Source organism: Leptonotus elevatus, chromosome 13 (assembly GCF_054856555.1).
Source record: "Leptonotus elevatus isolate MCC_2025b chromosome 13, RoL_Lele_1.0, whole genome shotgun sequence".
NCBI classification, from domain to species: Eukaryota; Metazoa; Chordata; class Actinopteri; order Syngnathiformes; family Syngnathidae; genus Leptonotus; species Leptonotus elevatus.
Genome location: NC_141251.1, coordinates 8365978 through 8393967, shown reverse-complemented (window position 1 = coordinate 8393967; position 27990 = coordinate 8365978). Strand labels below are relative to the sequence as shown.

Sequence of the window (27990 nt, the reverse complement as noted above, 5' to 3'; positions counted from 1 at the left end):
TTGATGAGCCAATGATAAAAAGGCTAAGATTAGCTGTGTATATATATAGTAGGGATAGACCGATTATTGGCTGTGCCGATGACCCTGGGAACGCTCTGCACCTTTTGTCATTGTTTAAAATTATAACAAAGATAAGTAAAAAATTACCATTTCAGATACTGAATTTCAAACGTTTGGTAAAATTTACTGGAGAAATTAATACGGAGCTTTTTACTTAAGTTTTCATTTGAGTTTATAAAGACCGCACTGATGATTCTGGGAAGTCCCTGAACTTTTTGTTAGAATTTTAAAACATGTATGTCTATTGTTTAAGTAGAGAATGAAAAAACTTGAACATTTTGCAAATCTGAAAAGGTGTTCAATAAGTTCAGAACTGGAATTTGTTTTTTGTTTTAATTTTCACGCCAATATTTGTTGCCCTTTTAATGAAAATGAATGTCGGCTCCAAAGCTGAAGCTTCATGAAGCTGAAGAAATTACACGAGCCGGACAGGAAGTCAGGCGTCGGCATCAAGGTAGATCCAGTATATTTGAAAAGGTTGTCATTTTGTGACGACGGAAGCCTGGTTGAAATAACGTTGACGGAAAAAAGATAAATGTCTTAGTATGTTGCCCTGTGGGATTTCTTCTTTTTTTTCCCTCTGTAATTGACTTTCTCCTTTGGATTTGTACCTGACATTAAAACACACAGACGAAAAAACCTATTGAGAGTGTAACATATGTTGTCAGTGTATAACCCTCTGAGGAAATTACTGTGGAGGTGAGTGTCCCGTGTCTCTGATTTGTTATTATCAGCCATATATATCTTGTGACCTTTGTGACACCATATATTAGTGTAATGAAGATAAAAGAGGCAAGAATGTTAAAAGAAAACATATCTCCCAAGCACAAAGGTTATGGAGTGATAACTGATAATAAACTCAGTTCAGTGTTTTCCTGAACGATTAAGGCTAAGGGAAAATAATGATGTGCCACCAATACAGCAATTTCATTTTACAATATTACACAGCGGATATATTTTTTTATTTCTCTGGTGGTAAGCTTTATGAGACTGAACATCGTATTTCTTGAAAAATGACAGGGACGCCGTGTGGTGGCCTGTGTGCGGCCACGTATATGAAATGAGAGTAGACACTTTCAAACCATTGTGCTGATCACGCAAATCCGCATTTTTTTTTATTTTTTAGCTTTGAGAATAGACCCTCATCCCCCTGTTGCCATGGAAACGAGTGAACTGTGTCACCTGTGTTTGTACTGTATGCGTGTGTGTGTGCGTGTTTACTTGCTGCCATGTAGCAGTGTGTGTGTTTTACGAAAAGTAAGCAATACTTCCAACAAAACATATATTTTGCCCAATGCAAGATTACATAACATTCTTCATTCGACCTTCTCGCTTGTCCAACCATTTTAACGTCTTTGGATGAGTTAGATTTTTTTTTTCTCGGGTTTGCTGCTTTCAGGCATGCACAGTAGGTCAAGCAAACCTATTTTACAACAACAACTCTCACAGGCATACAATTAAATTGTCCCCAATTATAATATAAGACGTTAAAATATAACACACACATTAAAACTCTATCTTCTGATCACAACAGACAATCATATGGTCGCTAACCGGTCAGCAGTTTGTGCAAAAGCTAATGTTGCCATCGACATTATCGTCACTCAGTGCTCCTTCTTGTCAGACCGCATAAAGAAATGGGACTGAAATGTGCCACACCAGTCACAGAAAATTAAGTGAAAGCTGCTTGACATCGCTAACCCTTATCTAGCCAATGGTGATTGAACAAAAACAGGAAGTAGAAAACCAAAATACCATTAACGCACAATACACAAACATCGCTAGCAGCATATGCTACATAATACAGATGCCTTTATTAAGCTTTTTTTTATTTAAAAAAATAATATGTATTTGCCAAGTTGTGACTTACGAGGTCCTCTCTCTCTCTCTCTCTCCTCTCTCTCTCTCTCTCTCTCTCTCTCTCTCTCTCTCTCTCTCTCTCTCTCTCTCTCTCTCTCTCTCTCTCTCTCTCTCTCTCTCCTTCTCTCTCTCTCTCCTCCATCCCTCACTCCCTCCTTCCTTGTCCTGCTTGGCTGCATCTTGTGACATTCAAGACTCTTCAACTCCAGCAGTGATGTTACCATTTCAAAGCTGAAAAACTTGATCTGATGGACCTCAGACAGGCAGTCAGATAGTTATTTTAGGAAAAGGTCAGGGACCAAGATTAACACAGTTTTATTGAAATAACAGTAGCTGCGCCACAAAACTATAACAGTGTGCTGAATGTGTGAACACAGTGGAATTAGCTAAGCACCTTTTTCCAGTTTAATTTATTTCCCTAAAACTGCACGTTGCATGTTTTACCATATCATATTTTGAGAATGTCACTGAAAACTTAGTGTGACACCCGAAATGACTTTCTAAATATTCAATACGATAACTATGTTAAACCTTTGATAACTTGAGATAGGGACAGAGGTGCGTTGCTGAAGTAACCTCAACATTTTTGGTGTGTGTGTGTGGGGGGGGGGGGGGGGGGGGGGGGGATCCTCTGATATTCTTACCCCCCCCCACGCCCCCCCCCACCCCCCCCCCCAAATAGCATTCATTGTTTTTGTGCTCCGGCCAAAACTACATAATACGTATGTCCTATTGATTCATGATTGTGTACATTCTAGATGCATGGTGTTGATGTTTGATGATCCTCTCAATTTTTAATAAAAGGTTTTTCCACTATCTTCTGTCATCTTTAGGCAATTTCAAACCACATAGTGGAAGATGCCAATTTTTCATTGTTTTTTGCTATTCAGGGCTGGGATTGTTCCCCATTCCCCATGGTTCGCTTGACTACAGTCCCACTTTGCGCTGAGGCATGCTGATTGGACTGAATAAATAAAATAAATAATCGGGATTTGACATTAGCATATTTACTTTGAGTTGACTTTAAATAATGCATTTCTTTAAATAAAATTGACTAATTTGATTTATATAATTGTTATAATTATGACCAATAAGTATTTTGGAATAATAAGTGATGCGGGGTTCACATCGTCGCTACTCATGATAATATACTGTAAGTTCTATGTTTCACTTTGAAATCCTTCCCTCTGCTCAACTTGTTTGGCATCTCGAGCCTACTCTGTGGCGGCCAAAAGCACAAGCAGCGGATAAATGAATGGAGAGCCTGCCAAGATTACGAAATAGCTGAGATGGAAGAACCCCAAATGTTCTTTTCCTTGCCTGCTTGGTTTATTAATGGCGTTTACGCTCAGCTGTTTCTCATGCTCTAAATCATCAAGCTGCAGTTGGTATCAGTGTGTTGTCATTTTGTTCTGGTGTACCTATTAGATGTTATATTCCAGAAATTAAGGATTATATTGTGATATAACATGATATTCTCCATGCTTCAAACTCAGACCACAAGTGCATTTACTCATTCCTAACCTCTCATCCTTTGGTAGGGTTTTCACGGATTGATATGCATGCAGCAGACATTTAAGTACTGTAGAGAGTGATGTCATGCTTTGCTGTATAGGACGGATAAAAAAAAAAACAAGATCATATCAGGCTGCGGATAAAAGCAACATTTACTGTAAGTAACATGCTGTGTGGTGTGTGTGTGTGTGTGTGTGGGGGGGGGGGGGGGTGCTGTGATGGGATTAATACCAAGGCCATCTGTTTAGTCATGTTATTGTAAATGTATGATGAAGACACTGGCTAATGAGAGTGGTTTGCACTCAGCATTTACATTTGAAGACTGCCATACATGTGTGGCAATACATGTATTATTAATAAGTCTTGGATGGGGAGGGTGCAGGGTTAATGAAGTAGTTATGAAATGAAAAAATATGATTTATTTTTCGAGAGGTTTTCAAAAGGTTCAAGATGTTTATTTGTCAAATGCACAGCAGCACTGAACAATGAAATTCTTACTTTCCCTTCACTGATAACAACAAATATAAAAAGACAACAATTTAAATAATCAAACAGAATAAATCAATAAATAATGACAATTTAAAAAAAGAACTACTGCACTTGACTATTCAAGAATTGCCGGTTGCAGAGAGCTGGCACAGCAAAAACATTGCAGTGTGGTTGACAGATTGTGATGTTATTTGCATGTCAAAGACACACGGCCCTATTTTCATTTCCAGTGCAAGTCAAGTCACAAGTCACATGGTTGGAGTTTTTGGTCTCGTTTGGTATTTTCACAGACAAGCGCAGTTAGAAACAGACTCTGACTATGTTTCCATGCAGTCAATATTCGGGTTAAGGTCATGCGTGGCAGAAAGAGTTACTCCCGTTTACATGCTCATTTGTGCTCGATTGGAATATCCCGTTCGGAACGCGACGTACGGACAACGTAACTAGGTAAATAATGTACTTTCCGCTTTTAACTTACAACGTTCAATAAAATACATTATATCCATGTCACTCGCCACACTAAATAAGAGTAGTCAGTTTCCTCCTCGCTCCAGAAGTGTGGTTCGTTGCTCCCTAGCGTCATGTTTGTTGACACCGACTTGAGTATTTCCGGTGGGTTACACGCCAGAAGAACTGACTTATATACTTGTATATATGTGTATACAGGCACAAACTGTGGCATTTTTGCCATAGAGGCACAAAATAATGTGAAAATGCAGTGGAGAAATCAATGTATTCAAGGGAGGCTCCTCTAGCCAGTAGGACAGAGCTGCACATAAAAGCCGTGACTACATAAACCAAGATTCCTTGCGAATCAAATAAGAAGAAGAAAAAAAGACGAAGAAAAAAAATGTGCCATTCAATCCAGGTATTCCCAATGTGTTATATGAGCAAGAATTTGGGTTATGAAAGGAGTAACCCGAGGGTCTTATTCTGTTTTTTAAAAACCCGAATAACAGCATTTTGGGGTTAAAATCCGAATATTGGGTCAAAACCCGAATATTGTCAATATTTGGGTATCAAAAGGGTTATTGACTGCATGTAAAAGTATGTCATTGCGCCGTTGTGGGAGTGGACACAGATGACTTGGTTCCAATGGCAGTGTCTCATCTCTTTGCTTTTAAATACAGTGCAAGAGAGGTGCACGCAGTCTTTGACGTAGCAGAAGCAAAAATGAACTGCAGCAAGTCCATGCGGGATATTGACGCACGCAAAGTACATTTATAAAGAACTGCAAGAAGATGATGTAGAATTGGCCAGGGTGATCACAGAATTCACTTTGAAGTCGGCGTTTCAAGATCGCCTTCCACTCTAATCGTACCTGTCCGTGTGTGAAAACCTTGCTGTAGCACTGCTCAGGGAGGTGTTTTAAAAAGTATATTAAAGATGATGATAAAAAAAAAAATGCATTCAACAAATTGATTTCTACAATGATTCTGAGTGTTTGATGCACGCTGTTGTCATATTTATGAATGAAATACGATGACAACCACCACACATATCAGCAGAGCGCATAACCTGTCTGCCTACACCAATACTATCAAATTCACCAAAATTGCATTGCGCCTCCTGCGCCACAACTTAGACCTGCTTCGAGTTGGCTGAAAGTCGAGTCTACTTTCAGTTACCAAATTGTCAGGTGCGCTGGGGGTTTGTAGAACAAAACTTCCCCCCTTTGTCCACCGGAACGCCTAGTATGGTGCAGTGTGTCTGCCAAGTGGGAACCAGTCCTGGTCTAATTTAGAATTTTCTGTTACATCTACATACTAGCTGTGGTGATTGAGACACAATCTCAAATGTATGTAACAAGTGTAATTAAAGTAAATTTACTCACAATCACAAATCACTCAATCAGTTTTAGTAGAGGTCACTGATAACTGACAAAAAACATTTACATTTACAATTTATGTCTTCAATGTCATGAAAGTGGCATTTAGAAAATCTGAAACAAGACAAGAAAATCCATTGGACACATACCTGCATAACATGCCGTCATCTCAGGTGAGACATTGGAGAAAGATTTTTTTTTTTTTTAGCTTGATTTTGATTTAATTGTTCATTTTTATTTATTTTTTGTCTCCTGTATAATAACTCCCAGGCCATGACAGGTCATGATCTGATTTCTTGCTGCCTCCCTGATTAAATGCCACTATTACCATGTAACCTTTAGCTCGAAGCTAACACAAGCTCACACACACGCACGCATGCACACACACACACAAACACGTTTTTGGTGTGTAGTTTTCGCCATCTGCATCACAATGCAGTTCCCCCTGTCACTCATATCCCTCAGATGGACACATGCAAGCCGAAAAAGTACATTCTCGCTCTCGTCTCTTGTGTTCACACGCTGGATTGCTCACTTGTAATAGGCCTAGCTTTCTGTGCAGCATGATTTATTTCTCCTCTCCCAAGGTTTTTCTCCTGGTGAGGTGATCCTTCTTTTGCTCCTGCTTGTGAGGTTCGGCGAGTCCGAAATAGATACGGTCCTTCAGTGTGACTTATCCGTGGCGGGGGAGCTCCTCGGAGACAACAGCTGGTCTTCTGCACAGTAGAAAGACAGATACCAAGGTTAATTATGCAGTCTGCAGCAGCAGTGAGCTTGTTATTGTGGTCATAAGAGTAATTAATAAGAGACATATAGTGTGCACTGGTGTAGCTATGTGATGTCACTGAGAAGATGCGACGGGACAGCATAAACCAATGAGAAGATATATATATATATATATATATATATATATATGCAATTTTTAAGTCTGGTATAGCAATACCTGCCTCATTTTCTGCTCTGCACATTTAGAAGTTAGAATACGGTATATACGGTAAAAATAGGTTTATGTCAGAATTTAAAAAAGCATCTTCTCAAAAATGTATTTGATTAATCACCTATCTTCTGTAGTGGATCCTTATCAGTCGAGTATGCATTCAAAAATAAAAATAAAAGTTAATACATCAGGTGCAGCTACCAGAGGTGGGTCGAGTGGCCAAAAAATGTACTCGAGTAAGAGTAGCATTACTCAAGTAAAAGTAAAAAGTAGTCATCGGAAAAATCACTCAAGTAAAAGTAAAAAGTATTACTGAAAAGAATACTCAAGTAATCCAACTGAGTAACTGCTTGAATATAAAGTCTGATTTATTTTTTAAAAACAATGTCATCAGACAGACATAAAATTATGTGCAAATTTCTGGCATCAACAAAACAAACAAAAAACGTTTTGAGCTCGAACAACAGTTTTGTTTTTTTACTCTTTATTGATGAGCATGTAGCATTATCAGACTGCTGAGAATTCTGGGAGCTCATCATGGTTTTGTATTGATGCTATTCCAGATGATAAAAACAGTTCCCAAATAAAAATGTTCAACGAGTTGGAAAATACAACATTTAAAGTAATTTGTTGTATTCTTTTATCATTTTTGAGTAGGTTGTGCCGCAGGGGCAAGGAGAGCAGCAGACACTTGTATTAACCCTGTACCCATTCACTGGGCAGTCTGCAGCTAATTGTGCCCTCAGGCTGCAGACACTGAGGGAAACTGTTAATAGCTTAATATATTGGAGGCCAACCTGAACTGTTGTTCAGTTTTTCAGGGTCTTTTCTCACTTGTTCTCCAATACTTCGTTTTTTTTCTTGTTAAATGGAATCTTTCAAGGGCCATTAGAGACTGAAGACATGTTTATTTGTGTCATTCAGCACTGATGTCAAGTGACCTGGTAATTTACAAAGAAATACTGTTAATTCCACAAATAGAGTCAACTCTTTCGTTGTTCCTGTGTGTGTTTTCTTGCAATTCCGCACTTTGTCTTCCTATTCGCCAAGCCTGATGCGTTAGGTAATACCTCCCACATACTTTGAAATACTTGTGGTGGAAAATAAATGCAACCACATTATGCTGCTTATTTGTGTTCGCTTTTTATTTCCATGTGTGTTCTTGTTGCAGTTGCATGCAGTCACATGCTTTTAAAGTGGTAAATGCCTGCAAAAGGACAGTGTTTAACATTTGAAATGTGAATCCCATTGTGCATCTCCCTTAAGCCTGGCTTCTGTGTTCAGCCGTGTACATGCTGTGACTTTTGCCTCTGTGTGCTGCATTTTAAGTTTTTCGGCTCAGTACATTCAAGGCATGACACTATCTACTTTATCAGAGGCTAGATGGATGCATTTACCTCACAGTGGACTTTAAACTACCATCATTAGCATTTGTGTGTGCGTGTGCGCCCACACATATGCACATACAAGTAGAAATTGTATCAGTACTGGTGACAGTGGCCGATATGAGTATCGGTAGCCCTCTAGTACCGTTTTTACAATCAGGAACTAGAAATTAGGGGGCTAGAAAATTGCCATTAATTTCATGCAATTTTAAGGAAGTTGAGTATTGGTATCGGTCCCTATTGAGTATACAATTATGATCCGTGTTTTGCTGATTTGGTTTTATTTAGATTTTGATTGTCATGTTTTTGTCCCTGTTGTCATTGTCTGTCTTGTCAAGGTTTATCATTTCCACCTGTGCTTGTGATCCTGGTCTCTTGCATCATCCAATCAGCTTCCTCAGCCACGTGTGTCTTGTCCAGGTATCTCTCGTTGTCTTGTTAAGGTGTGTGTGTGTGGGGGTGTGTGTGTAGTCGGTAGTGCCCAGCTTTCTTTCCGTCCTTGTTGGTTCATTGTCCTTGTCATGTTCTTGTCACCAGTGTTTATCTCAAGTTAAGTCAAGTCATATCCCCTTATTTGTTTGTAGCTTAAATCTTGTTTTAGACTTTGTTTTGTTTTTTGAATACCCAAGTACTTTGTTGCCTTTTTGTTGAATTAAATTACCTTTTCACTGCTTGGGTTTCCCCAGCTTCCTTGCTATTGGGTCGTCCCCCACGTCATTACCTGACATAATGCCATCTATACCGTATTTATAATGTGGATTTTGCTAGACAAATGGACACACTGACTAGCAAAAGTCCCATATGTCATATCCTTGCGATCACATTCAAACCTTTCAATGCTCACAAAATAACACATTTAAAAAAAAAAAAAACTCTTTAATAACTTCTGCTAAATGGATCAACCTTGCAGGATTTGTTCAGCTTTATACAAATAAACTAATAATATACAGTATATTTTTTCCTAAATATTTTGGTCATTTTTTTATTTGTATGACCTCTGGATGATGCAGCTTTTAAGCTTCCACAATTGTGAACAGTAATTGGGACAAACTAATGGAAAATTACTTATAACTATATTTTATTTTAAATTAAATTACATTTTAAAATTATATATGTTTTGGACAAACTTGGCCGTCATGTAAGGGCTGTGGTTGAGCGTGTTTATTGTGTTTACAGTGTGTGTCTGTATGTGTGCGTGCGTGCCACGACAGTTGCTACACCATCTGTTATCTGCATGAAGAGTGTTTTCCCCGCTGCTCTTAAAACACCGAGGTCTCCCATTACGCCTTTAATGATGTATAGGATTTGTCAGACTCTTCTCTCTCTCTCTCTCTCTCTCCCTCTCTCTCTCTGTCTGTGTCTACTCTGTATCAGTGCCACACAAGCCCTTACGTAATGCTTGTGGTATTATGCAAGGCGGGGGGGGGGGGGGGGTGTTTACTGTTGTTTCTGCCCCTGAAGTGACAAGCCATCCGTCTCTACTTGGGTCAATCCACGTTGATCTCATGAAGCTCAGGGATTTGGCAGCCGACTTCACCGCCTCACGCTACATTTCTTCATCAGTTCACACTCAGGATGCAACTTAGGGCTATTTTGAGAAATTCTTGATTCTTGAAAATGAAGATGATAAATTCAATCAATCAAGTCACATTATTTTCCCTCCATTTAGTCGCATAGTACTTTAGTATTATGGCCTAGTAGGTAAGGCTCATCGAAAATGAGGTAGAGCTTTATTCCTAAAATTTTTTGTTTTAATGGTTTTTAAACCACTGTAATATTATACTCAGTTTTAACAAGAAAGTCACACCTAAATATGAAGGAGGCACTATAGATAGATAGATAGATAGATAGATAGATAGATAGATAGATAGATAGATAGATAGATAGATAGATAGATAGATAGATAGATAGATAGATAGATAGATAGATAGATAGATAGATAGATAGATAGATAGATAGATAGCAAGTTAGCTAGCGAGAAAGCTAGCGAGATAGGGGGGTTGAGGTACAATTTGATAACCTCACCCCAAGAAACAACTTGTGGATGAACTAGAACAGAGATTCAATTCCATTTTTTTTTGTGCCACTTCACAACATAAGTTATCTCAAGGCTCTTACATGACATCATGTCGTGCGACCAAAATGAAATAACTGATTTTATTTTGAAATACAGTGGTACAGTCCTAACTCATACTTTGCAATGCAGGGTTTTTCCTCGAGTTGTACCTTGATAATTTGCGGGGTTGTCAGAGCTTATTATCCCCATCCCCCACCTCCCTTACGATTTTTCATTAAAATACCCCCGTAAAATTCTTTATTTATGCTGCTATTTTTCTTATTAAAGTTACCAAGTTAACAAGTGCTTAGAAGTATAGAGACGGTGTGGTGGGTTTGTTACGGCACAGTAGATGCCCACAAAAATACAAACAAAAAATAAAAAAAGTAACTCACCATAGCTGAACTTCAACATGCTGTGGCCATTTGTATTCAGTTGTCACGTAGTGTTTACTGTCCATCCATCCATTTTCTGAACCACTTCTCCTCACTTTTAGCCATTTAGCACTATGAGCCAGCTCCGCTACCTACCATAGCCGCCAGTGTTATTTATGTCCCAGTACAGGGGAACCTTGGACACGACGTGTAGGTGCTCGCCCAGTCTTCCCACTCCCAGTAAGGCCAGCAACATCAAAGAAATTCATAAGGAGAAATGTATTTCCTTCAGAGTGGAGAAAAGACCAAAAACTACCAAATAAAACACTCTAATTAAACCCTACCTTCCCTAAAATAAAAAGGAAAGCTAAAAAAAAAATGACAATCAAATAACCTACCTCCTAAAAAAAAAAAAAGGGTTAAACAAACATGGCTTCTACCTCCTACCACTGCTTTACTATCTACAACACAGCGCTGGCATTTTCTGGTGGTTGGAAAGGTTGGAGAGGAAAGCAGTGGGCTGTTCATTTCATTGTCGTGTTGCAGCAATCAAGCCAGACTGAATGGGCAACATCTGCTCCTAATTCCACTCAATCAGGGGCGCACACCAAGGAGAGAGGGAACACTGCAGCATAACAAATACAAAACAATAAATGACCCACAGGCTCATAACACCCTCTGCCCAAAAGTCGGGACATTTACGCCCTAGAGTAAAAGTGCGATTCAAGGTGATCTTGATAAAGTATCTGCAATGATATTTACCAGTCCTTTTTTTATAACGAATCTCTACATCGCAGTGCCATAGGCACGAGACAAAATCAACCCTAAAAGCATTTTTAAGAAAGTGTACAAGTACAAATAACATGATTCAATGATTGTTTTGTAGAAACGCAATGAAAAGCAGTAAACAAGAAGTCATCTTAACTTTTGTTACAGAATAAACGATGGGCACTTTTGATATTACCATTTTCACCAACTTGCATTTTCATTGTATCTTAAACCTCTAAAAGGAAAAATGCCGGCCATTTTTTTCCTCCTCCAAATTTGACCCATCTGCAACTGGAATGCTTTAAAATTAATGTATTTTCTTGGGCCATTTCAGACACATGCGCATGACCTTTGACTTTTTTTTCCCCCGAGGTGATGACACGTCAATCTCAGAGAAGCCTTAAGGAGGATATCTAATACAGTTGTATCAGATGATATACTTAGAAAATGGTTTTAATGTAGCAGCTACTATAAGTCCCATTAATTTTCCACCTTGCAGAGATTATATGCACGCACAATGCCACAATGCTTTCTGTCTCGCTCACTCACTGACGTGCAGGGTTGTTGTTTTTTCACAGAATACTTAATGGGATTAGCACAGTACTAGAAGGTTACATCATTGCTGGCCTGTTTAAATATCCTCTACTATAATCCTAAAACATGCCAAATGCTTATAGTGACTGGATCTTTATGGCATGCCTGAAGAGCATTGTACATTTCCATTTCAAGTTCTGAAGTCCAAGGCCTGGTTTTGTCCATTTCCTGTCCTTATCAAGGGTTGAGGGCAGTGTTAGGAAAGTTCATTTTCTACGCAAACTAGTTCAAAATTATTTAAAATAGAGTTCATATATATATATATATATATATATATATATATATATATATATATATATATATATATATATATATATATATATATATATATATATATATATATATATATATCCATCCATCCATCCATCCTTGTCCTCACAAGGGTCGCGGGGATATATATATATATATATATATATATATATATATATAATTTTATTTTTTAAATAACTAAATTTCTCATTCCAAAAATGAACTTGTTCATAGTTATTTTTTATTGTATTAAATTGTTTCTAATAAAATACGTTATTGCAGCCTCAAAATACTGGCATCTCCCCACTGTTGCAACTCATTTCACCCTACAATCACGTTTTTTTTAACGAGGAATTAAAACAACAACAGGACTGTAGTCTTGAATGTGCAAGCACAAATACAATGTAAGGTAAACAAAATGATGACACGCCAACGAATACAAATAAAATGAAATAGCTCAACAGTGATGACACATTGTAATTTCCAAGAAGTAGAAGTGATCCTTTGAAAAACACTTTCAGAGATTTATGTAAATAGTGTAACATGTCAAAAGTACTGTCATCACATCTTTCCTTCATTGCGTGAACCATACAAATCTCTCCAAATAGAAAATATATTTTCACCACCTTCCAACTAACATGTCTTGGCAGGGTCATACAACAATAGACCATCAGGACCATAAATATTTGGCCTGGAATTGGTTTCTTTGTATTTATTGATAACGTGACTGCTGACAATAGCAGCGGGATGAATTCTGAAGTATTGTGGGCAATGTTATCTGCTCATGTTCAGCCGAAGGCTTCAGAACCCATTGGACAATGCTTCACAGTGCAGATGGACAATGACCCGGCGAATATTGAAATACTCTATACATTTTTATTTTATTTTTATTTATTTTTTAATAAAAAAAAGAAAAAGAAAAAATAAAGAAGAAAAAAAATAAAGAAATACTCTATACAGAAGAGTTTTTTGTTTTTGTTTTGTTTTGTTTTAAGGCAAACCAGTACAATAGCGTATTCTGCAATAGCCAAGCCATTCACCTGACCTGAACCTAATTGAGCACGCATTTCACATGCTGAAGACAAAACTGAAGGGAAAATTCCCCAAGAACAAACAAAAACTCAAGACTGTTGCAGTAGAGGTCTGGCAGACCATCACCAGGAATCAAGGTCACCATTTCGCATTACAGACCGCAGGATGTCATTGGCTGCAAAGGATTTATAACCAAGTATTACAAAGTGAAAGTTTGATTTAATTTGTTCATTAGGAGGCATTTACTGTATACAAAGAGTTGTAAGTACATGCATCTGGTTTGTTTCACTTCAAAAAATATTGTGGTGGCGGTGTATAGAGCCAAAAAAGACGGGAATTGTGTCAATGTCCCATATTTATTCAAATATTTTGAGCCCAAATCATTAGGAAGTGCCACGAATACCAAAACAATTGAGCTCCAAAATGCAATTTTTGAAATGAATGCTTTGTGTTCTGCAAAGATGTCTTTAATCCATAGAAGTAAACTGGGGTGAATTTTGAGCTAAATATCACTCTCGACTAGTGTAGACATCTATGATATTGTAGGCAAATTTTGGTTTATGGTTTTAATATATCAGTAGCTCCTCCATATGATTTCATTGCCTTTCTCTTTTATATATCACTTCACTGCCACCCTTCATCTTGTCCTCTCATCTTTGCTGCTTACACTTCCTTTGGAGAGACAAGCCTGTGTTCCGGGCCGCACAAGACAGGCTGCAGGTGCCATCGCCTGACTCACGCGCTCTCGGCTACGCTCAGAGAGAGAATGTCACTGCACATCTTACACAGGCACATACCCCCCCCCCCCCCCCACACACACACACACACACACAAACCAACATACAGCACGTTAAATAGACACACAGTGGAGCTAGCCAAGCAAATCCCAAACACACACCAACACACAAACAGGGTGGGTCATGCTGGGCTGGAGCTATTTTTAACTCACCCACTCGTATGCACACTTCCATGGAATGGGAAATGTGGCATGATGACAATGTGGTGTATTTTGTCCCGATTGATACCGATATCAGATATCAGGCACTGATGAATTCATTGTGTCTGTTAGGTCATAACCAGAGTGGAATGTTATTTCACCACATTTAAATGTTAATATTTGGACTCCCTTCGAATTGTATTCAGAAACAAATGGAAAGCAGGAGAGAATAGCGAGGACTCATTGAAGGTTCCTTTAATTGTTATTTGCCTTTCTTGAGCTTGGTTGGCAAATTCCACCATCAGGGTCATCAAAAGGAGCAATGCAATTATTAGGAAGTGCCTGGGGCAAAGAGCTCTGTGAATATTTACATAATGCATTTAACTACTCCTCGAGGACGTTGAATAATGATAAAGGTGTGAACAGCTGGGGACGAAGCCAAGCGTGGAAGCATTCGTTAGATTAGTATTTTACTATTTTAATAATTGAAATATGTAAAAAAATATATAATGCATGTCAAAGAAAGTCACACAATATTTTTTGCTATGTTTGCATTTACTTTCACATCATCCTGGACTAAGAATCACATTCTTTTTTTTTTCCACACATGCAGGGTTTGACCATTTCATGAAATCTGATTTGGCTCGACTCAGTTGGGAAGCAGTCGTCTTTTGCATCGTCCTCACAAAAGAGCTTGTAACAGAAATAGATCAGAAATGCACTTGACGCTCGCGGAGCAAGATCCTGACCTCCTTTCATTTGACAGGATTTGGATGACATTTTTGTTAATTGATTTTCATTTATTTGTTTAGTGGTGGTCGCTATAGAGATCTTTTGTATGACATATGGATATCGTCTCTCACTTGATAATAATAGGCTTCCCAGCACTGTTTCATTGTGTCTTTTTTTTTTTTTTTTTTTATCTGCAGCCATTCACGAATTCCCCAGAGACTACTTCACAAACCAGGAGCGCATTGATGGAGCCGTGGGATTGCATGTCCTCTGTGTGAGTGTATTGAACTGTACAGCCTCTACACACAGTAAAATATTGATCAAGAATCAAGTAGTTCTTTTTTTTTTTGTCTTTATATACAGTATTTTTTCTAAACTAAATTTGTGTTTTTAAGTTTAAAGGACAAGTAATAAAATAGTCACATTTTCAAAAAATCTGTTGTAGCATTCCCACTTCCAAGAGCTTCATCTTAATTAACACATATGAAAATGAGTGGTTAGTTGCATAATGCTATGAATATGCACATACATGATGTGCCCTACAAAGGGAATATTTAAAGCATGCAGATGTGGTTTAATGAGAGTTTTGCTTCGCTCTAGAAAGAGAAAAGAATGTCAAATGTATCCCGCTTGGATGAAATCAAACACTGTGTGGTCAAGCTTACTCTAGGCTTACGTATGATGGGAGGACATACCTCACAGACTGTTAAAGACTAAAATAAGCACAAAGACAATATCACACAGGGGGGTCAGACATTGGAGTTAATATAATTTAATGATTATCTATTAAGAATCAGAGGTGGGTGCGTCAATGAATTTTGAGCATCTGTCATTCATCAGTCATAAACAGTATGGACAGTGAGAACACCCTTCCTTTATAGGAACCTTAGCTGTTCAACCTGCTTGACTTAAAATGGTACACCAAAGGACCCTTTGCTGTCTAACAACGTGCCTGTTATTAAATAAACAAACTGACAACTAAAGTAATTGTTGCATAAACATAGCAGTAAGGAGGAATTTACAACAGGAGGAAAACATAATCATTGTGATCTTTCATCACCAAAGCCCTACAACACGGCCAGCTATCAGTATTGAGACGGAGCCCTAAGAGAGAAGGTTTGGAGAATGGTGTGCGAGGAAGTTAGCATACCTGGCAATTTTCTTCTTTACTGAAGGAGAAAAAGTGTGTCTCACCCGCAGTGCTTCCGTCATTAGTCATCTGTCATTCGACAGCGAAATGGGCAGAATGCCCACATGTGTTAGCACTGACCCAGTTATGAATAATTACAGTGATTGGCAAAAACACCCACGGCAATGATTAGTCCTTCAATTTTTCTAAGTTTCCCATCAAATGTCAACCAAATGGCCACCCGCCAGTGCTTTCAGAAATTTACTCTGACACCCGACACCACTCTGAAAGTTCGGAGAGGCAGAGTGAGCTTCCCTCCCATTAATTTCCTCCTTTTGTAAACCAGTCAGCAGCTCATGCTTGAACTGTTTCCATCTGTACTGCTTGGGCGCACCGTGTCCCCAAGCAATCCTTTTTAGGGGCACTATGTATAACTGACCGGCACATTTGAACAATGCATAGAGGTTCCAAAGGGACAGAGTGAAGCAGCGCTCGGAGCGCATTTCGGAATGAACCCCTTAAACGTGTTGGATTTTAAACTTTTCTCTCTTCCAACGCACCTGATTCAAACGATCAGGATCGTTTTGGGGCATCTGCTTATCTTGCAGATGAGCTGATAAAATTAATCTGGTGTGTTGGAAGAGGGAAACATCCAAAACATGCTGGATGGGTGCCCTCGAGGACTGGAGTTGGTAACCCCTGACCCAGACACTGGATCGACTTGTGTTTTTTTAGGAAATGGCAAACATAACACATTCCCGTCAATTCGCACTCTCACTAGAGTGGAAAGATTTAATAATGTCACATCTCAGGCCACCGTGAACAAAACGGGATGAATGTGACACATGAGGGTTGGAATGAGCAAATGTGACAGGCTGTGATTGCCATGGATGCCAGGCCATATTTTTAAACTGTCAAAACAGTTATTAGACTAAACTTAACAGTACTAAAAAGGCCTCTCATATAGGATTCAGAGAGCATATGTATTACCTGACATTTCACAATCCCTTCAAGTTCTGGCACTTCCTGTTGCGTCTGTTGGCCGTCCCAACAAGAGACATTTTATGCTTGGAGGGCTTATATGTTCCTGGTTGCTACAACAGCCCCATTTGTCAGATACAGTATGCAGTGTGCTGTAGAATCCATGTAAATGGACTGTAAAATAAATAAATAAATAAAATAATTTACACACTGGGTTTCAGTTGATTGTAACCTGATATAAATGATATAATCTGATCTAATAAAAAAAACTGCAGAGAAAATATCCTTTCATGCAAGTTAACTCTCGTGTGTGTGTTTACAGGCAGTCTATATGTTTTATGCCTTGGCCATTGTGTGTGATGATTACTTCGTCCCCTCGCTAGACAAGATATGTGAGGTAATTGTCAGTCATTTATAAGTGTTTTAAAAAAAAGTTTATAAATCATCGCTGCTATGTAAAAAACATTTTTGTCTTTTTTTCTTCTTTTTTTTTTTTTACATTTTTATGTTTTTGGGATGTCTGCATCCAGTTTCATCTTAAAAACATAAAAATGTAAATAAATGAAAAAATTATAATAATAATAATTTTAAAAAGGACAAAAATTTAGCGTTTTTCACATAGCAGCGACAAAATGATATTTTACAGAAATTGGCCATGATTTTTCTTTCAGCTTTCATATTGCTTTCTGTTTTTCAACTAGCGCCTTCATCTTAGTGAGGATGTTGCAGGGGCAACCTTCATGGCTGCAGGAAGTTCAGCACCGGAATTGTTCACTTCGGTCATAGGTAACACACACACACACACACACACACACACACACACACACACACACACACACACACACAAAATGTATGCATCCAGGCAACAGGTACAATAAAGAATCTTAGTGAAAGCCTAAAATTCACAAAATCAATCACAATGGGTTCATCACTCGCATGTAGTAGCTTAAAATTCGACAGACAATAAGTGGGTAGTGCATGCTTCGAATTCTTCAGTGAATGGTCTCAAGCACACGCTACTGTACAAATTCTTAATTGTATGTTAATTTTAATTTTAATAATAGGGTTCCCAGGTCTCTTTCAAGGTAAGAAACCACTGTTATGTAAACATTTAGAATTAAAATGTTTGCAATTATAAACAAGAAATTCGAATTGTCAATGCCAATTGATTTGACCTATGGCCTATAAAGTCGGTCTATATTAGATCATCTGGATAATCTGTCTTTTACACACTTTAGGATGGTTATACATGGATATATATATATATATATATATATATATATATATATATATATATATATATATATATATATATATTTATGTTTTACGTCTTTGGCGGCACTCATTTGGATTTTACTAAACGTTATTAAATGTCTTTGGCGGTCAAAGAGTTAAGGTGGGGGCAAGGAGGTTATTTGAAACAAGAAAATCTTCGTGGCAATTTAAGGTAGTATGAGCTCATAAAGTAAACAAATAACTTTTCAAATCCAATGATCATTGTTTATATGTCTGCTTTGCAGGAGTATTCATCACTAAAGGAGATGTTGGGGTCGGCACCATTGTGGGCTCAGCTGTCTTCAATATCCTCTGCATTATTGGTGTTTGTGGCATATTTGCTTTGCAGGTAAAGTACATTGTTATTATTAGTAAATATTTCATGAACAAACATTTTTGTTTTATTCATGTATATGTAATATTGTTTAATAATAAGTTAATATCCTATATACACCCCTGCTAGACATAAAAAAAAAAATTACCAGTGACCATGCCTTTTTTTTTTTACGTTTTTTTTAATTATTATTATTTGTATTTATTTTATTTATTATTTTTTTTTAACTTTTTTTTTTAAATGAAATTAATCGAATCTAATAAAATTTACCGTAACTCAGAGGGCTGTATTTTCATAGACAGTGGGCGTGCGCTCGGCCATAAAAACTGGAGTGTCTAGATTTTCATGCATTCATGCTCAAGCACCCTCCAGAGTTGCTGAATACAAGTAAGTCTAGAAGGAAGAGTGGGGAAAAAATGTATCCAAAGATATGTGAAAGACTCACTGCCAGTTATAGAAAAACACATGATTTTAGTTGTTGCTGCTGAGGGTTGCCCAACCAGTGTTTTGGGGACTTATTATTATTGTTAGTTTTTTTACCATTAATACTTAACACATCATTTAAAGTCTGCATTTCATGTTTACTTGTGTTATCTTTGTCTGATGTTTACCTTAAAATTAAAATGTGGAAACTCAAAAAAGTAAGCATTTGAGCATTTCACATTTTAGATCAAACTTATTTGAATAATGTATTATTAACCTTGAGAGCACTCCAGGGTCAACATTGACCTCATTTCTGTCCAATCACCCCAATCACGCAAGCCCTTTTATAAATGTTTTGCACCAAACGGGGATGTTTCATCCGCATAATTAAACTGTTATTGGTTACTAGGATTCAAGGACAATAAGAATTGCCCATTTGTAAGCAATCATTTACAATAAAATAGACAAACTGAAGATAAGTCTAAAATGGATTCTCTGAGAACAAAAACAATAGATTTCAAATCCCTGTGAAATACTGCATGCCTTTCATTGTGAAGGCTCATTTGTAAGGCAATCAAGCCTGCTTTGAGACATTACATTTATCTCTCTAACAGCTCCCCGAGGACAGTCCAATATCAGGACAATGAGAATTAAAAAGAGCACAAGCAAAATAGAAAGGTCATTCCCAAATTTCTGAAGGATGTAAGAAAAGCCTTCAACTGTCACCAAAAAGACAATTGAGCTCAATAATGTCAAGGAGAGATGGTCTGGATAAAGGAAACATCACAGACTGGTTATTATTCTGCAAAAAAAAAAATGGCATTTGGTTTTTTTTCATTCCAGTGGCAACTTTGTAGTTTTCTCTTTAATTAATGCACATCCCAGGAAAGAAAGTGTTCTCAGCCCCATTCCGTGTTACAAATCAGAAAATCCTGCGTGTCCCGCTTTTCCCCTTTAATCCCACGAGCAATGGCGAAACATACTTGAAAGAATGTTTTTCCTATTAAGATTACATATTATGCAAGAGCAACGCAGGGTCGTGTTTATCTTGTTAGAAGTGTACTGTCAGTGCCTTTAAGCGCGTGTTATTCAACTGGACTAATCTGTTATATTCAAATATGTATCAGTATTAATAATAATAATAATATATTATTATTATTATTTAGCTAAATAATGTAGTTGTGTATGAATAGAAAATGTACCAGTTGTTCATATTCAAGTGAAAATTCTGTTGTTGTTTTCGCAGACCATCCATCTGTCTTGCTGGCCTCTGCTCAGAGACTCCACCTACTACACTCTCTCCATCTCTGCTCTTATTGTGGTAATTCACTTCTTTATATCACACGACACACAATTATGTTACATACATAAAATAAATATTACATAAATGATTTCACTGTAGAATGGGCTTTGAGTTAACTTTTTGATTTGCAGGCCACAACGTTAGGAACAAATTCACAATTGAATGGGATCCAACAATAAGGGCTGTTAAAAAAAAAAAAACACCTTCGTCTTTTTAATTGACACTGTCTGTGATTCATTTTACAATATGTTATTAGGGTGATTTGCATATGTGTCAGGAGTTCCAATTTTTGAATCTCAGTCAGATAGATGATCTTGTGTTTGTTACTTGGAGACTTGTAAATTGGTCATGGTGAACATTTGAGTGTGAAGGATTGTTTGGCTATATGTGGCCTGTGTTTGGCTGTCAACCAATTCCAGAGTGCACTGTAACCTGCCTTTCACCTAAAATCAGGTCAGATATTATCAAAAGCCGTACCGTTCGAAGAATTCCATACTTGATCGGTTGTGGCCCAGCGACCACCATCGGCGCCGTTAAACCTACAAGGCGCCGGTGGAAATTTAGCAAGTGTGGGTCGAAGATGGAGGAGAGCTGGAATGTGGGTTCAAACACTGTAAAAAAAAAATAGAATAATAATGACTTGAAAAAACCTAATAAAGTTTTTTCACTCAGAAATCCGTTTACAAGGAGAGTTTTGACACTTGAGTTTATTAAAGAAAAAAAAGAAAGCTATGTAAGTGTTGAGGAACAAACTCCACTCTACCACCTGAGCCATGCCACTTCTTCTGTATGTTAATATAATGCTGGAGCCAGGTGGAATCCTCGTACTTCCAAGACATCGGTTTTTGTGTCATCTTAGACACACCAGCAATGCAGTATAGGGGCAAACACCAAGAGTGGCATGGCTCAGGTGGTAGCATGTCTGTCTTCCAAGCTGAAGGTCATGACTTCGTTCCTCAACGCAACATAGCTTTTTTTCTTCTTAACTCATTCACTGCCATTGACGGCTATAGACGTCAAAAATTCATTTGAACTATTTTTATTAGTTTAAATTTTTTTCCCACTTTTGCTAACAAGAGTATGAAAACCTAGAATTTTTTATTGTACATTTAGAACAGATATAACATTTGTGATTAATCGTGAGTTAACTAGTGAAGTCATGTGATTAGTTACAATTAAAGATTTTAATCGCCTGTCGCCCCTAATTTGTAATCATCTTTTCTTTTTTATTATGAATTTATGGCAGTGAATGAGTTAATATATAATCTGGTAAAACGTCCTAAAAAAATCCTTGTAAAAATGTACTTAGAATTTCTGAGTTAAAAAAAAATACTATGTTTTTTTCAAGTAAATATTACTCCTCATTTTTTACAGTGTTATAGACAGAACGAGAAGAGGAAAGCACGGAGCCAAGACCTAAAAGTGGTTACTTTGAATGTTGGGACTATGAAAGAAAAAGCTCGGGAGTTTGTTGACCTGATGATCAGGAGAAATGTAGATAGATGTATTGTGTGTTCAGGAGACTCGGTTTGGAGGATAAATCCAGAGGAGAGACGGTGAGTATATTTAGAAGCGTGATAAGGATGGAGCTGCCGGGAAAGAAATGGAGAAGTAGACCGAAGAGAAGGTTGATGTAGGAGTGAGGGAAGACAACGGGACAAGCCAAAAGGAAGAGACGAAGAGAATAGATGGAGGGAATAACTTATTATTTATTGTGATAGTCGTTTTAGTCATCTCTGCTGATCTCGAGTAAGCTTTGACTTTGAGGTGTATTGTATTTAGGCTGTCTCGTATATTACACTGCATATACATTGAAACGTTTCAATGACCTAACAGCATTTACCTTTCTTTCCTTATCATAGTTCATTTATGATGAAAAAGTGGTTTGGTAAGTGCCATTTACCTTATTGGTCATCAAAATTCACTTACACTTCAATTACACCGACGGAACATTTTTCACACAATGAATTTGATTCACTGTGTTTTTTCAGGTGGGAAGCACTCACGCTGATTCTGATGTATTTCGGCTATATTTTGATTATGAAGTAAGTTTAACTCATTCAAACCCAAAAATGTGTAAATATGTTTTTTTAATACTTTGTCATTCACGCCCAAAAACTTATTTTATACGTTTGTTTGTTTTTTATGCATTTTTTTCTGACATGAAGAGGTGGCTTAAATCAATGGTAGTTATATATAAATAAATAAAAAAGCCAGCAGGTGGCAGCAGCGTATAAGCGATCAGCCAGGGTCATGTTGCAACAAGATATTTTTGACAGTGTTTTCACCAGTAATCTGAATATCAATGTAACTTATCTATAGGTTCCATGTTTTTATAGCAAAAGAACACAATATTCTGTGGGCCTTGCAAAATCAGTCCAAATTCAGTAAAACAGCGAAAGGGGATTGCTCTAATGAAAATGGCTGGGAGTGATTACGTTTTAATAATAAAATGTATAAGAAGTCAAACGGAGCTGAAGTTATCTTGAAGATGAGTCATGATGTGTTGGATTTCTTTCCTGTAGTTTCAACTCCCATGTGGTTCGTTTTCTGGAGAGGAGGAAGAAGAACTCACCCGGTTTAAGAAATGGAGCCGCTAATAACGGCGAGCTCGATGATGGCTCCGATGCAACCGCCGTCCTGTTGAAAAAAAGTACGCGTTGCTTTGTGGAACTTGTAGGTTTTATGTGTTAGATGACATTCCTGAATTCAAATGCCGGCAACTCACGCCATCGGCTCGTGTACTCGTTCGTCTTTACTGGCGCTGTCTACTGCTGTCACTGTGCAAAACACACTCCTAATTGCGAGCGTCAACACATCCACCGCGCACACAAGAGCAGCGCTAAAAACAAACTTCTATGACTTAACCTTCGTTGTCTGTTTAACTCATTAGCACTGCCAACCGCCTGAGCTAGTGTTGTGTCGTTCACGTACGTTTCGTTAAAAAAGAACAAATCTTTTCAGTGAACGTGAGTGAACGGATCACTTCCTGAAGTGATGCGTTCTTTTCTCAGTCCATTTGAGCTCAGCCATGCTCATGTCGTCAATCTTCGCGAACAACCAATCAGCAGCCGGCTTCAGACACGTGGGCGAACGTACTCCCATGCTATTGGCGTTAGCCAACGCGAGTGAACGAGTCAGTGAGTGAAAGTGTTGCCAATTCCGGTTCAGGAATGATTCAGTGAGTGAACGTACTTTTGTTTTTGATAGAAACACACTCGTGACAACAAATATAGCAACATAACATTAACTGCGTGTTTTTTTTTTAATTTACGTCCGTTGTGGGGGGGGGGGGGAAACAATTCCATGAACGAATCTTTTGAACGGTTCTTTTTAACTCATTCACTGCCATTGACGTCTATAGACGTCAAAAATTCATTTGAACTATTTCTATTTGTTAAAAAAAAAATCCACTTTTGCTAACAAGAGTATGAAAACCTAGAAAAAAAAATATTGTAAAATTAGAACTGATATAAAATTTGTGATTAATCGTTAGTTAACTAGTGAAGTCATGTGGTTAATTACAATTTTAAAAAATTAAGCGCTTGACGGGCCTAATTAAAAAAAATAAGGGCCGTTTAATCGTAATTAATCGCATGATGATTTCATATCTGTTATTAATGTACAATAAAAAAATATAGGTTTTCATAATGAAATGAAATGAAAAAGTGTTAAACTAATAGAAATAGTTCACATGAATTTTTGACGTCTATAGTCGTCAATGGCAGTGAATGAGTTAATGAACTGATTCTAAAGATTCAGTTCACTTAAAAGAACTGTCATGCCCATAACTCACCTGAGCCTGATTTGTGGTGGATCAGGACAATGCTCTACCACGGATATGTTTATAATTGCTTATAAATTACTCAAGAGGGCGACAAAGCACCCCTTTTGTCTAAATGCTGCTCCCCCAACTCACTCCAACGTAATTATTTGGCACCAATATGCCATAAAATTGCGCCAACGCAGTCATTTTATTGCTCAGACTCAGATTTCAGAAGGAAGGTAGTTTGACGGATAACAACATTTCTTGTTAGGTTATGATCGTAAAGTTTACGTGCGTGCTGCGTATATTGTGCGTGTGTGTCGTACAGCAAACCGCCACAGGAAAACGTCAGTGCTGATGGTTGACGAGCTGCTTTCGGCGTACCCCCACCAGCTGTCCTTCTCAGAGGCCGGCATGAGGATCATGATCACCAGCCACTTTTCCCCGAGAACCCGCCTCACCATGGCCTCCCGAATGCTCATCACTGAGGTAAGGACACACACTCGCCGGTTCTTTTTACAGTTCTGATTGGCAAATGGAGATGTGGTTTAGAATAATGATGTTTTGTTGATGTGATGTTGTTTAACATAATGGGGCGGCATTTGCGTTCCCAACACAAATTTAGTGCAACGTGCAAAAGAAGAACTAACTTGGTCATATTTGAACATTTTTGCTAGTAGAATTTATGAAAGTGTCCCGATTCATAGGCAGAGGGTCTATTTATGTGCTTTTTTAAATGTATACATGATTTAGATCAAGTCATAAACACACTTTTTCTACACGAGCTGATACAACATGTTGCAATGTGTACCGTGATGCGTCTGACGCGTGGCGCAGAGGCAGCGTCTGATAAACACAAGAACGTTGACCAACGGCGACTCAGACGGGCCGGCGAAAGGAGCGAGCAAGCGGGCCGCGGAAAACGGGCTGTCTGGAGCAGAGCGCGGCATCAACACGCGGCGTGAGGATCACGAGGCGGGCAATGAGACGGAGAACGAAGACAATGAGAATAACGAAAACGACGAGGAGGAGGAAGAAGAGGATGGGGAAGGACCTTTGGTGCCCTTCCAGTGTCCAGGTAGCTGAAATCATCTTGTTGGTGTTACTCATACTAAGAACGTTTTTGCCTTAGATGAATTTCCTCATGTATGGTGAATAGTTTCATTCCAATAAGACAATTCAAATCGTTTATTATTCACAAGTTGTTGAGCAGCTTGTTGGAATCCAATTTTGTGTGAAATCATATCGTAAAAGATTCAATGTAGAAGTTGCGTAGCGATTGCAACCCAACAGATGCAATCTTATCAAATCAAATATGTAAAAGATAATCTGATAGTTATCAAAGTAGAAGTTAATTGTGTTTCTAACCTTTATAATTATTATTATTATTATATCAGGCGCTTGTTATTCTCTACACTTTTTTTTTGCCATGTAACAACTCCCACATAATACACACCGAAATCAAATTTCGACTTACTTCAAAAATTCAAGCCGTATATATATTATCTTATTCCATTCCATGCATTACTTACAATATTCTCACAATTTAACGTTAAATATCAACTTTTCACCATTCATTTTCAATGAGACAAACATTAAAAAGTCCCACTTTGAACACAGTTCAGCATTTTCTGTCATCATTTAAAAGAATGGCTGTTCTTCATTTTTCATTTCCGTGCGTGCGTGCGTGCGTGTATGTATTGCAGCCGGTATATGCAACAAACTGAAGTGGCTGCTGGCCTGGCCTCTGTGCCTGCTGCTCTACTTCACGGTGCCCAACTGCTCCACCCCTCGCTGGGAGAACTGCTTCATGCTGTCCTTTGTCTCCTCCACCCTGTGGATCGCTGCCTTCTCCTACGTCATGGTTTGGATGGTGAGAGTTTTCAAAGTCATGCTCAACCAGAGGTAGAAGCTTGTTGTTGCTGCGTATTTACTTTCTGAAATTTTTTTTTCTTCCGGAAATAAAGTTAGCAGGAAAATTGAACACACTTCAATAACCACTAATACTATCGGTCACCTTAATGAGCTCTTCTGAGTTGCAACAAGCATGTTGAAGTTAATTGAATAAATAACTTCATTGCATTAAATATTACATTATTATATTATTAAATATTACAAAGAAGGACAAAAATAGCAGCATGAATGGACACAAAGACAAATCCGCGAGTGAATCTGCAATAAGTGAACCACAAAGTAGTGAGTGACCACTGTAAATACTTTATAGATTTTTAGTGAGGAGCAGCTGATAATATTAAAATATATATATAATATTTAGAATTAGGGCCCGACCGATTAATTGGCCGCCGATTATAATAGCCCGATTATTTCCCTTCAAACACCGGTCCTTTAAAACGTTATCATCGAAGTAAACCGAAGTTTCCGACGCTGTGGAAGTACCCTGAATGCACCATTTTTGCTTGCGTCGCATTAGCAACTAGCAAGTGTGTAGCGTATGTCATTCTGTTGTCCCCAAGCGTCCTTTAAGCTGTTTAATGGCATCCCAGTTGGAATTAACTGTAAAACTAAATACACTACATTAAGAATTACATCCACTGTATATTTAAATACAAAAGATGCTTTGTTTTTAGAACATCGCTAGCCTAGCGCTATTGCTAAAAGCAAAGGGGGGAGGGGGGGATCCCATTCACATGCTAACAGGAAGTTAGCATCGACTTCGGGAGTGTTTTTCTTTCAAATAACTAATATCCACACGCAAATGCCGTGGGAACATATACCCACAGGTAAGATAACACTACGCAAGGCCACAACTTCTTCCCAATGTGTGAAAAACGAATTATTTTAATAGAATTAAATCGCAACCTTCTTCTGTACTCGCTTTAACTTACTTCAAGTGTGCCAAAAATCGGCATCGGCTTTGGAAAAAAAATGCATGTCGGGCCCTATTATTAACAGATTTTTTTTGTTTTTTCAGGTAACAGTGATTGGCTTCACTCTGGGTATCCCTGACGTCATCATGGGCATCACCTTCCTGGCAGCTGGGACCAGCGTCCCTGATTGTATGGCCAGCCTCATAGTGGCAAGACAAGGTAGTCGGTCGCGCACACACGGTGCCATTTTCTTTTCTTGTCACATTTGAGTGAAAACTGGGTGGTGGTGAAGGGCGACAGCTCAACAGGGATCCTTCAACTACCTTTTGGTGTGTGATTCTCTAGTTCCTGTCATCAAATATTTAAACAGATCTGTTTTTCCGGGCTTGTGGAAACATGCGCCCTCACCATCACCCTGCTTCACTTTGTGCTCTTGTCACGTCATCCTTTCTTTGGTACATCAGTCAGACACGTGACAACAACGATCTCACCTTTTGAACCCCCGGCCGAGCCGCCTGCCCTGTAACCTCCATTTCCTGCTTGCGTTTTGCCTCACCTGACAGCTTTCTCCCTGTGCTTGTGTGCAGGAATGGGAGACATGGCGGTGTCCAACTCCATCGGTAGTAATGTGTTTGACATCTTGGTGGGCCTTGGCCTCCCCTGGGCCCTGAAGACACTCGCTATTAACTACGGCTCTGACGTAAGCAACAGACAAAGATGAAAGCGGGGTTCCGCAATAAAATAGGAATAAGAGAAACCACATAAAGTTATTCACGTACTTTTTAACAATGTTTTGTTTTAATTCAGTAATGCAACTCATAGATAAGAAATTCTATCTTGAGACACTGCTGATAATCGTCCGATAAGTGTTCAATTCATATTCTTCTTTCTGCTCGCAATCATTCAAACATATTTCTTTCTTGCAGATTAAATTATACAGCAAAGGACTGATTTTTTCCGTCGGCCTCCTGTTGGCGTCTGTGTTCCTGACGGTGAGTGTTCAAGGAAATGTCTGATCAAGTCCACAAAAGGCAACATGTTTCCTAAGCAAACCACAACATCCAAACTTCTTGTGAGATTTTTTTAATGAAGATGCCAAACAACTTAGAAACTCGCAAATTTGCCACCTTATATA

The 27990-nt window shown here is 38.2% G+C and overlaps 1 protein-coding gene across 1 annotated transcript in view; it reads left to right on the top strand.

Annotated features, from left to right (window-relative positions):
• The window catches only part of slc24a3 (solute carrier family 24 member 3), a 53221-nt gene that overhangs the window by 20137 nt on the left and 5094 nt on the right, over positions 1-27990 (top strand). Inside the window, exons 3-16 of the mRNA XM_086093064.1 lie at positions 15014-15090; positions 17249-17323; positions 17628-17712; positions 18447-18550; positions 20205-20279; positions 22124-22149; positions 22253-22306; positions 22787-22914; positions 24356-24516; positions 24865-25105; positions 25734-25900; positions 26960-27074; positions 27443-27555; positions 27782-27847. Of these exons, the coding sequence (XP_085949190.1) occupies positions 15014-15090; positions 17249-17323; positions 17628-17712; positions 18447-18550; positions 20205-20279; positions 22124-22149; positions 22253-22306; positions 22787-22914; positions 24356-24516; positions 24865-25105; positions 25734-25900; positions 26960-27074; positions 27443-27555; positions 27782-27847 (1487 nt within the window). The remainder of the gene's footprint in view (positions 1-15013; positions 15091-17248; positions 17324-17627; positions 17713-18446; positions 18551-20204; positions 20280-22123; positions 22150-22252; positions 22307-22786; positions 22915-24355; positions 24517-24864; positions 25106-25733; positions 25901-26959; positions 27075-27442; positions 27556-27781; positions 27848-27990) is intronic.